The sequence below is a fragment of the Mobula birostris genome, chromosome 1, assembly GCF_030028105.1.
Source record: "Mobula birostris isolate sMobBir1 chromosome 1, sMobBir1.hap1, whole genome shotgun sequence".
NCBI classification, from domain to species: Eukaryota; Metazoa; Chordata; class Chondrichthyes; order Myliobatiformes; family Myliobatidae; genus Mobula; species Mobula birostris.
Genome location: NC_092370.1, coordinates 161,312,424 through 161,324,804, shown reverse-complemented (window position 1 = coordinate 161,324,804; position 12,381 = coordinate 161,312,424). Strand labels below are relative to the sequence as shown.

Below are 12,381 nucleotides of genomic sequence, written 5' to 3'. Positions count from 1 at the left end.
TCCCCCCCCCTCTCCCCCCCTCTCCCCCCTCTCCCCCCCTCTCCCCCCCTCTCCCCCCCCTCTCCCCCCCCTCTCCCCCCCCTCTCCCCCCCCTCTCCCCCCTCCCCCCCTCTCCCCCCCCTCTCCCCCCCTCTCCCCCCCCTCTCCCCCCCCTCTCCCCCCCCTCTCCCCCCCCTCTCCCCCCCTCTCCCCCCCCTCTCCCCCCCTCTCCCCCCCCCTCTCCCCCCCCCTCTCCCCCCCCCTCTCCCCCCCCCTCTCCCCCCCCCTCTCCCCCCCCTCTCCCCCCCCTCTCCCCCCCCCCTCTCCCCCCCCTCTCCCCCCCCTCTCTCTCCCCTCTCTCCCCCCCCTCTCCCCCCCCCCTCTCCCCCCCCCTCTCCCCCCATAAAACTTACTAAAACCTGACCAAAGTTTACATTGCTAACCAAATCTTCCTTTAGCTTGGTGTCTTATTTTAGTTGTTAAGTCCATTGACAAACTCTTTTACAAATTTAAAAGACTTGTAATATGGTTCCAGTATCTAAATAAAAGGTTAATTTTCTTCTGTGAGAAAAGAAACAGTTGAAGATGCTTCATTGGAACTGAAAAGTAGACTAGACCTTGTAAAGCAGCAGGGAGGGGAAGGAGGTCTCTAAGAGGGTGAAACCTAGTTAGTGAGTGAGCAGGTAGTGATAGCATAGACCAAAGAACATAGAATGTGGAAGTTGCAAAATGCAGAGTAGGAGGGTATGCCTGGCAGGTCAGGCTGGGACTGTCGGGTGCACCCAGAGAGAGGGAAAGTTGTGGGGGGGAGGGGAGACACCTGTGTTAGTATATAACTAATGCAGAAAAAACAAGTTATCTAAAGTTGTAGAATTCCACTGTTGAGCCAGATGATTATAATGTGCCTAGACTGAAGATTCCTTCATTTTCAAGTAAGCTTGACCAGAATGACATCTTCACAACATGCAGTGTGCTCCAGAAAACTAATGAAATACAAATATTTATACTAGAAGTATTTACACTTGTCTAATTTTTTTTTACATTTGTTTGGCAGAGAGTTTTTTATTTTAATCATTGTTGTAGTCTGCTTGGCAGCACTTGCTGCAGGCATTTCAATCAGTAAAGAACATGTAAAAATGGGCTGCTCTGATGAATTTTGAAAAGTGAGTAGTACTCTTATCTCTGTTGAAAGTTTATGGGTGTTCATTGCACTTGAGCTGGAGTTAAAGTGTACATTCAGAGCAGATTAAAGCTGTGCTGTTCGAGAAGCCATGTTTCTGAGGAGATGTCAAACTAAACATTTCATCATCTTTCCACACTCTCAAAAGATTTCACAGCACAATTCAAAGGGGCCAGGACAAATACTCAGTGTCCTATTTAATATTTCTCTCAGCACAATATATGCAATTGCTTGTGCGCAAATAAGCACATTCTTTTCATTTAAACAATTTCTTCATTGACTGTAATTCATATAGGGATATGAGGCAACTGCTGAGATTTGTGTTGGATCCACCAGCTCTACCTCAAAACGTAGAGGATATGCTTCATGTGCAGTCAGACGGGTATTTTATAGGATGGTGATTCCTTCCACTGTTTACAGTGGTGTTCCATGTGCTTCCAATTCCCAGGAGTCAGTACAGCATTGTACTTTCAAGGACATTTTGAAAACATTCTTGAATCTTTTTCTCTGTTCATTGAGTAATCTTTCCATGACACATTTGAATAGAATAGACTGCTTCAGGAGTGTGGTGTTCACTGTCCACCTGAATGACATAGCCTACTCAACAGACTGGGGGAAGACAATGACGTTGATCACCTCTGCCTCAAGTGGTTTGTTTAAGTTTGTAGAGGCAGGTTTTATTTATTGAGATACAGCATGGAATAGGCCCTTCCGGCCCTTGGTGCTGCACCACTCAGCAACCCCCCAATTTAACCCTAACCTAATCGAGGAACAATTTATAACAACCATTTAACCTATCAACTGGTACATCTTTGGATCCTGGGAGGAAACCCACGCATGACAGGGAAAATGTACAAATGCCTTACAGACAGCAGTGGGGTTGGTGGAATTCTTCCAGCACTTTGGGATCCCTTCTGTGGTTAGTCCAACATCTGGATGTATTGAGGAGAGCAAGGTCATTGCTGCCTGATAGAGAAGTTTAATATGAGGTTTGAGTCCTATATCTTGGAATATGCTTGATCAGCCAAAGACTATATTGACGTACAGAAAGGTGACGGTGGGTTTCATCCAATGATGTCTTACCTGAAAAATGGTGGATATGGAAGTGGACCATGTTTTTCAGGGTCTCACCATGAACTTGAAGATGGCATTGTACATTGGTAGTGGTGTAGATTGGTTGTGGATCTTTGATTTTTGAGTGTAACGGCTGTTTTCCTTTTTATGTTCAGTGAATGAGTCAAAGATAACTTGGAGCACCCAAATGTGGGCATCATTTGCTGCTGTTGCTACCTAGTGTGGGGTAACTATGGTTCTAGAATGGAGACAACATGGGTTCAACATCTTATTTGTTTTGATCTATTGGAAATCTTGTTGAGGTGTAACATTGCAGAAAGAAAGATTGAATAAGGCTGTAGGTTTGCATGTCTGCACCAAGATAATCTCTGTGGATCCGATTGGTTATGTTCATGGATTCAATGTTGTCATTAAGTAAATGAATGAATTTCTGCAAGCAGCAGAACTTGAGGGTACTCTGCAGTCCTTCTGGGTTGACAAAGTTAAAGATTTGGTTAATGTCAAAATAGGCATGTTACATCTCCTGGAGTTGTTAAGAGGTGAAAATCCTGTCTACTGTGTGTCTATAGGATAAAATCCACACTGTAATTCCAGTAGTTGTGCTCTGGCCACTGGGCAGAGCTTTAACATCTTTGCTGGTAAAGAATACACTTATAACTGGAGTGTCAGCTTCACAAGGTCAACTCTCTGGAGCCAATTCTAAATAAGAGTATGAAAGTTACAGAGAAATATTATTCACTCTTGAATGAATGGTTGTATGTTCCATATTTTCCCCAATAAATGCATGTAAAAAGACTCAGTATTACTTAGGCAGATATTGAATCCTGAACCAATATTGTTTTTCAAAAGAAACTACTCCAGGGACTATTTTACTAACCTTGTTATTGCAGTTGGAGAGTACCAATGTTTCTTGGAGTCACTTTCATGCTCCAAAGTACCCTCAGAAATTTTTTCATTATGTACAACTATGCCCTAATCAAAACAAGATCTGTTGTCTTGCTGTGATTTGAATGTGTCCCTACACAATTTGTTCTAAACTACCTCCAATTTCAAATGAAGCTTAGAGACATGCGAGTCTGCTGATGCTGGAATCCGAAGCATTAAAAAGAGGGTCAGGCAGCACTGTCTGTTTCTCTACACATGCTGGTTAGATCTCAGCTGAAGCATTCTGTCTGATTTTGGGTACCTTACTGCTGGAAGAATGTCAATACCTGTGAAAAGATGTGGGGGAAACGTAACTGATTAATAAGTGAGTTGTTATCTGGCAAAACTTTTTTAAAAATAAAAAGAAGCAATGATTGTTCTCTCAAGTTTAACTGCTTGATGTTGAAGAATGAGGGATTTTAAGATAGCTCATGGAAAATAAATGTTTATTCTGGCTTAAAATGCGAGTAAGTATAGAGTAATGATCATTGGCAAAACAAATCCTGGGTGGTTAAAAGGTGTAGTTTCATAAAGCAAGCTGTTGTCATCTGGGAAACACTGCCTGAAAAAATGTGATGGAAATGGGTTAAATAGCAATTTTCAAAAGGATTTGCATTTGATTCTAAAATAACTGGGAGTCAAGGCCAGGAATTGGATAGCAAAGAGGAGTGAATGGTCTTCTAAACTGCTCAGTTTTATAATTCAGGAGTGCAGTGTTTGGTAGAAAATCAGTGCTAACATAAATTGTGTAAGGTAGCTCAGAAATAAATCACAGGCATGTGGTTTTGGAAGCTTTTTTTTTTGAAGCGTTGACCATATGGTTGTCATCATTGTTAATTCTCTGTCTTGTTACAAACTCATGGAGAGCGTTTAAAGTGTTATCTATGTATAAACGTACAGGCACTTGCACTCATGCACATACACAGACGTGCATAAGACATGTAATATGCGGTTTCTGGATGGTATTTATAGTTACTTATCCCTTTTGGATGAGATGGGGAATGGGGACAGGCTAGGAGGAGAGACCACTGTTCAGTGATAGCAGCTCACTGTGGCTGTACTTTGTGGGATCAGTGGTGTAGTGGTTAGGTTTCTGAATCAGTGATTTGGGGGAATAGATTAACAATAAAGAAAATTCAAGGCACATAATGAAAGATATTGGATTACTGTGCCCTAGAGTCTGTTACCTGCCTGCATGCCTTGGTTCTAATAAATAACTGTTTTGATCAATTTTGAATATTTTTCTGTAAAATAACCCCCCCCCCCCCCCCACCAACACCCTTCTGCGTGCAAAGTGTGTCCGAATATCCACGGAGAAACATTGCTCTGACTTGTGTTATTTGTCTTGTTTCTGGGCTCTCCCCACCCCCTCCCCCATGAGGGAATTACAGTTTCTCTCCATCCATTTTACTAAATCCCTTAATCATATAAAAACACTAAATTAGGTCACGCCTAACAAGTTTCATGTTGTTTTTCATGTTGTTTGGGAAGCAGTTACGTAAACTGCTCAACTAAAGAATATGCCATAAATTAGACATGTTCCCTAGTTATTCTCACTATCAGTTAAGGGGATTTGCTGCTAGTTTACAGTATTGATACAGCTTACTTCCTCTTTGTAAGGAATATTTAAAACTTTGCACTTTATAAAAACGGTCCATTTATTTTTTTTCCCCCTTAATGGTTTCAGTGAGTTGGTGATCTGTAATGATGTCTACCCAGCATCCATTTGAAGCCCCAGCCCCAGGCAAACACCTATTACATCAGATATCACCAATTCTGTGGGGACTGCTAGCAATCAGTTCAGCTCATGACTTGGAAGTAAATTCTGTGTGTCTGCTGCTTGCCTTCACTCTGATTGTTGTTCAGAGGTGTGTGGTCTGTTTTCAATGCGTAAGTCTGCTTTACGAAACCTTCCCAGTTATTAATCCGTTGGATTGTATTTTTCTTTCTCCTTTATCTTCTCTTTCTACCTCCTTGATTGTTCCTTGTCTGTGCCCCACTATTATATCCCTCTCAAAGTGCTTAAGGTGGCTTATTTGAAGTTATTGCCAATATTGAGTGAGACATGAAATCTCTTGTGCAATACACAAAATGCTGGAGGAACTCAGCAAGTCAGGCAGCATCTGTGGTGGGGAGTAAGCAGTAAGCATTTTGGGCTGAGACTTCCATCAGGACTGAAAAGGAATAAGGCAGAAGCCAGAATAAGGATGTAGGAGGAATGAAAGAAGTACAAGCTAGCAGGTGATAGGTGAGAAAAAGTGGGTGTGTTGGGAGGGAGAATGAAGTAAGAAGCTGGGAGGGGATAGGCAGAAGAAGTAAAGGACTGAAGAAGAAGGAATCTGATAGGAAAAGAGAGCAGACCATGGAAGGAGGAGAAGGAGGAGGGAAACCTGAGGGAAGTAATGGGCAAGTGAGCAGAAGAGAAGGGGTGAAGAGGGTAACCAGAATGGAGAATGGTAAAAGAGAGAAGGAAGGACAGAATAGAAATTACCAGAAGCTGGAGAAATTAATGTTTATGCCATCAGGTTGGAAGATGAAATATAAGGTGGTGTTCCTCAAATCTGAGTTTGGCCTTAGTCTGGCAGTAAAGGAGACTGACAACTGTGTCAAAATGGAATGTGAAGTCAATTTGAAATGGGAATCCTCCAGGAGATCCCATTTTTGCAGTTGAATGAGTGAAACTGTGTGATGAAGTCATCCCCCTATCTGCCTCGGGTCTTAATCAATGTTGAGGAGGCTGTTCTGGGAGCACCGGATACAGTAGGTGACCCTGACAGCCTCGCAGGTGAAATGTCACCGCACTTGGAAGGACTGTTTGGGACCCTGAATGGTGGTGAGGGAGGTTGTATAGGGCAGGTATAGCATTTGTCACAATTGTAGGGATCGGTGGAGGGAGATCAGTGGACAAAGGAGTCACATAGAGCAATCACTATGTGATCTGAGATGTCTTGTGTCTGTTCATAAGCTTCATTTTTCAGTTTGTACAACAATATTAATTAAGTTGGTTATCAATAAGTTTGGTACTGTAGTTCCAGAGATGGTGGGTTGTATTCCTACCATGGCCTCAGTTCTTTAAGGAAGTTCAAAGGGCTGCCATTAGTAAATGTGTACATATCTTAGAATTTTTTTGTAAAACCCTGTCTGCGCAAAAGAAGCATTCTGATCTGGCCTCACAAGGATCGTGGCTTTGCTGACTCTTAACTGTCAGTAAGTGGCCAAGGAAACCATTCAGTCATATGAAGCTGTCAAGATATGTAAACTGGGATGGGCGATAAATAACAGGCAATCTCAATAATGCTCATGCGAGGGGATTGAATTATAACACTGGTGAAAGCAATTAACTTTGAAGTTAGATATCTGGGAGGAACATAGAAATATTTCAATTAAATACCAATTTGTTACTGTTCTACACTCCCAGTTTCGCGTGGCATATGTTCCTGAAATCAGGTGAGAGCTTATTTTATAGTGACCTACTCCAAACAGCTTTGTGAAGCTTTGGCTTAAAGATCCATGGCCCTCTCTAACCCTCTGAGCCTTGCACATTTTGACAACCAAGGGTGAACATAGTTCTTCAGGCAAGTCTGCAAAGCACATGTGACTTGTCTCATCTTCTCACAATTCAAGCCAAAATCACTTTGCAGGAAATCCAGATAATTTTGGAGCCGAGCTTCACTTCAGCACAGATTCATATATGCCATTCACTGCTGTTTTAGGAAGAATAGTGAGTGTGATGTGAAGTAGTTGTTGCCCTGAATTGCTGGTTTATGGGAGTAACTTGCACTCTTGTGATTTTTAATGTACCCTATTTTTATATTGCACATTCCCCCAGCCTAAAGTAATGTCTCTGGGCACCTTTTAAACAGAGGCTCCAGTAGTCCATTGCCTTTCAGCAGCCCCTCAACCAAGTTTACCCAAGTCAAGGCACTTTCCACTTAGCAGAAGCGGAGTTTATTTACTTAAGTAGACTAGAGCACTGTGCAGCCTTGATGAGGGGTGCGAATTGCTGTCTGGTAGGATTGACTTAAAACTGTTAAGATTCTTTCTGGTGCTGATACAGGAGTGTGGTGTCTCAGTGTGTTGGTTTGTTTTTGACATACTGAAATCTCTGTTCTGCATTTCACAGGTCTAATTATGAAATGTCCTGCCTCTTGATGTCGTATGACATGAACTGCACTGATTGTAACGTGAGCAGCTTAAGCAGCACAGCCATGGGAAAGATGATGCTGGGGCACAATGGAGTCCGAAGCAGCAGAGAGTATAAAGATAGGGCTGCTGATGGTGAGAGCAAACAGGAGTACCTTCCTAAGTACCGCAAAACGTATCCACTCCGGAAACGCATTCATTGTCAGTCAGGCGATATCTCTTCCCTGGAAATTGCCAAGGATCTGGAAGGGATGTCGGTTGACGGAGCGAGTCCTACGCAGGCCATCACAGAGCACTGGGATTACCAAGGCAGCCGGGACAGACTACGAGCAGAAGGGCCTAAGGAAGAGAGAACTGAGGACACTGGAAAGGAGAATGACAGGACAGCAGCTGTGGTGCCACGTGCTGCTGAACCACGCCCTCGAAGGCTGGCCAGCCTGAATGCAGAGGCGGTCAACAACTTGTTGCTGGAACGTGAGGACTTCCCATCATCCAGCCGTCGATGCCGGAGGAGCACCAGCTGTAGCACGGAGTATACAGAGGGCAAGGCTGGGCATCCAGCCAAACGGCGGATGGGAAGCCTGGGCAGCTCATCAGATGGCGAGGTCTTCGCCAAGGCGGAGAATGGCACTGCTCTGCCCAGTGGCAGCTGCCCAAATGTATCAGCTGAATCGCCAGCCAAAAAGCGCATGGCCAGCCTCAATGCTGCTGCATTTCTCAAGTTGAGCAATGCCAAGGACAACTCTGCCACCCGCCGCAGCCGGGCTGATGGGGAGGGCAAGCCCGGAAGGAGGGTGCCTTGCTCACACGCACTGGCTGGGCAGCAGTGCACGCAAGCCAAGAGGAAGGACCCACGGGGCAGCGTCGCTGCTGGACCATCACCAGTTGCCAGCGCTGGGGACTGCGAAGGGCCACCAGGGACGGAATCTGCCTTCTCGGGCAGGTTGTCCAGTACTGCAGACCTTCCCTGCCAATATGCAGACAAGGCCAAGCAATATTTACGTCGATTCTCAATGTTCATGGGAGATGAAGCCATGGTTCAGCCTAAGTGTCAGGCTATGGAGGGGAGCATGCCTTCAAGTGCTGACTTTACACAGCCGTTCCAGTCGCACTCAAAGTTGACTCTGCTGGATAATTTTGTGTCTGCTTCAGACCACTATGACCTGCTGCCTCCTGATGTCTGTCTTGCTTCCTCAGTGGATGAGCTCTACTTACAGTATGATAGAAATGACCTGTTGCCCATTGGATGCAACTCTCCATGCAGCTGCTCCATGTGTTCAGCCAGTTTCTCCTGTTGTACCTTACCTGATGATGAAGGGACCCTACTCGTGTCACAGAGCACTGTACCCTCAGGTATCCCTTTCTCATGTGCTCCATGCAGGGACTCCCTTTGCTTTGTGGGAGATACGGCCTCTGTACAGTGCGTGGGTGTCACTGGCTACGATCTTTGCCGAGTGCTTCATCCATCACTGAGTACGGACATAGTCGGGAGGACTTTAAACTCAAGCCAAACAAACTCTCTCCACAAACTGGGACAGAAAACAGGTAAGAAATCACCATTAGTAGAGCTTGTAAGATATCATCATGGACTAAGATGGTAGGTTTCCATTGGATGAATCTGAAATCGTTGAAAGGAAGTTTCAATTTTTCTCTGAATTTTGCTGTCTTGGTGCAGTAACTTTGAGGTATAAATGTTCAAGATAGTCAGTTAACGAATCCAGGAATATTTGCATTTCTCGGAGAGCGACTTGAGTGTGGTACATAAAGGAGTTGAGACGTTATGTAGGTGGCTTGAAGGACTTGTGTAGTAATCATGTTAAGGAGAGAAATAATATTCGCTATAAGGTAACAAGCTGGGAGGAAGCTTTTGTGGAGCAGGAGTGCTAGCGTTGATTTTGGTGTGAATGGCCAGTCCCTTTGAGTTTTGACTTAACCTCTCACATGTGACCCATTTCTCTGATGCAGTTTGGTCTTGCATCCAGCCAAGATGAAGACTGACTTCTCTACACCATCTTTGGCCACAGCCTCTCACTATATGCAATTTAACAATGTTGAACTGGATTTTATTCACTCATTGGAACTACACTTGGTTACCATTTCAATGATGGCTGAACTTGAAATTCTAACCCTTACGTTCAAGACTTTCATGACATTCCCCTTTACTGCCTTCTTAATCCTTGAAATAATTCTGCTTCCTAGACTCGTAACTTTGGATTTCTCTCTTTTTAAAAAAAAAAACTGTTCTTTTTATGTCCTCCCATAAAACTGACAAACTTCTTTTGACCTCTGTTGCTGTTGTACGGGTTAGCCTGACCATAACAGCTGTAAAATATCATGATTTTTTCTTATAATAAGGGTGGTAGTGTGGTTAACACAATGCTTTACGGTACCAGTGACCCCAGTTCATTTTCCACTGCTGTCCATGAGGAATTTGTATATTCTCCCAGTGACCGTGTGGATTTCCTCCGGGTGCTCCGGTTTCCTCCTAAAGATGTACCGATTGGTAGGTTATTTGGTCATTGTAAATTGTCTTGTGATTTGGCTAGGGTGTCTAAAGCTTTTGCACAGTACTATATTTTCAACGTGGAGCGGACAGCAAATTTGTAAATCTGGTGGGAGCAAAGGATGTTGGGAATGGTGAGTCTGTGGGAAGGGTATGGGGAGTGGCAGCGAAGGTTTGTCAGGGACAGGGGTGAGTCTGGCGTGGGTGCAGATACACCCAGCCCTCAGACACAAAATCATTTGATTCCAAACAATTGGTTTATAGATCATTACTGAATGTCTTTCTGGTGCTTCCCGCTCCCTCTCCTCTCCATTTTCCTTTTTCCAACTATGATTCTTTTCTCCCTGCCTCCCTTCTGCTCTCAGTCCACAGTAGAGACATGTATCAGAATCGGGTTTATCATCACTCACATTTGTGTTTGGGGCAGCAGTTCAGTGCAATACATAAAATTACTCTAGTACTGTGCAAAAGTCTTGGGCACATATTTATAGCTAGGGTGCCTAAGACTTTTACACAGTACTGTATATGATGCTTTTGCATTATTGCATCACATAACATTTAGACCACCTCTGGTATAACAGAGGTATGACCATGAGGAGAAACCAGTGCAGGAGATTCTCTGGCTCTGGCTGGATAGTTGCAATGGAGTCAGGCAGGTGTAGTTTTTCCAGTGTGGATGTTGCTGGGGATGCATAGTTGTTCATGTCATTGAAAAGAAAAAGGTAGCGTTATATGTCATATGTACATCAAAACAGTGAAATGCATCATTTGCATCATATCAAATCAGTGAGGATTGTGCTGGGGGATGTCTGCGAGTGTTACTATGTTTCCAACCCTAGCCTGAACTTTGGAAACTGAAACGCCTGGAAGAAACCCACATGGTCATGGGAAAAACATACAAACTCCTTACAGTTACAGGGGCCAAACCCCAACTGGTGATCACTGGTGCTGCAAAGGGTTTCCACTATCCACTATGCTATTGTGAAGCCCCATTCAATCCTACAAGCACATCTATATCATCCAGCTGTACTCTTAATTACCTACATTGGTTTCATTGCTTTCACCTTCTCAAACACCAGATCCAATCCTATAATTTGTGTCCCTCCAGTCTCTGCAACCCTTTTTTTTTGCCAAGAAACATCCACGTGCTTTATAGTTGATCATGTCACAGGTTTTCTTGAAATCTATACTTTACCAAGCATTTAATGATAACACAAGAGATTGCAGATGCTGTAATTCTAGAGCACCTTGGCCAAGGGCCTGAAGAACGGCGAGAAGGAAAAATTTAGTTGCCAGGGTATCACTGTGGTCTGCTTTGATATTGATCTGAGGCAGGTGCCTAACTGAACAGATTCATCCAAGGAGTTTTAGGAAAGATAAATTTGGGAATTTTTTTTGAAGAGGAAAGAGATGTTGGGGATAGAGTGGTTGAATGTCAAGACAGGTGTAAAGCATTCTTCTTTGGAAATAGTGGTGATAACAGATGATTTTTAAGAAAGAGGCATTGTACTTGGGAAGCTAGTGTGGGTGGTGCGTTTGGGGGAACAGAACAGAAAATTAGGTGACCAGCATTTCATTGGGAATAGAGATGTATGCAGTTGGTATAGTAGATGAGCCCAGCTTGACAAGAAAGAGCAGAGACAGGATACAGTTAGACAAAGATGCAATGTTTCACCTAGCCAGGGCAAAGACTTTGAAATTTGTCTCATTAATTTTGAGGAAGGGGTGGAAGTCTAAGATGCAGATAGTCACATTGTACCAATGTCTACATGCTCCCTGATCTTACGAAGGAAAGAAGAAAAAGTTTTAAGTTGATGGTTTGCTGTTGGAAGGGGAAGGGTGGAGAGTCAGGGCATATCTTGGCAAACTAAGAGGATTTTGGTAATGTACTGCAAGGAGATGTGATGAAGTATATATAGTCTACTATTTCTGTTCAGTTCTGCATTATTTAGTCTGAAGCGAGTAGAGATGAGAAAGATGTTGGAGATGGGCCAAAAAGTGAGAGAGTAATGAGCATCAAAAATGGTAGTGATGTAGTTGAGAGTTCTCTAATTGCAAATGGGGAGCCAAAGGCTGAATCTTGCTGCACAAACTAAAGTAATTTGGCCTGTGATGGTTCTTTTGAAAGAGCTGTCCACTATTCTCAACTCTTTTTCTTCATGGTTTTTAAGTTTTGCAGATTTTGATTCAAATTTTTAAATTTATTCAGATAATTTAATTGCTGAATACTGAACTAGTAAAAAAAAAGGTAGGTTAATGTCAATCACAATCTATCAGTAGGGTGGCGATTACTCACCAACTGTTCAAATGCATTAATATACTATCTGTAGCAGTTCTGGCCTGATTTATTTAGAGATACAATGTGAATTAGGCCCTCCCGGCCCATGAAGCTGTACTGCCCAGCAACCCACCAATTTAACCTTAATCTTATCATAGGACAATTTACAATGACCAATCAGATCCCACCAATTAGTGAATGTGTTACTATTATCTATTTGGGAATACCTTTTGGCTATGGTAATATTGTTAATTTGCTGGGAGAGAACTCTTGACTCTTTCATGGAATTGGGAATGGGTG

General features: G+C 43.4%; 1 protein-coding gene across 2 annotated transcripts in view; it reads left to right on the top strand.

Moving 5' to 3' along the window:
* Positions 1 to 12,381, top strand: part of bahd1 (bromo adjacent homology domain containing 1) — an 81,008-nt gene that overhangs the window by 24,342 nt on the left and 44,285 nt on the right. For both annotated transcript variants that reach the window (XM_072265218.1, XM_072265227.1), the window contains one exon: positions 7,281 to 8,845. In XM_072265218.1, coding sequence (XP_072121319.1) covers positions 7,294 to 8,845 — 1,552 coding nt within the window. In that variant the 5' untranslated portion in view covers positions 7,281 to 7,293. The remainder of the gene's footprint in view (positions 1 to 7,280; positions 8,846 to 12,381) is intronic.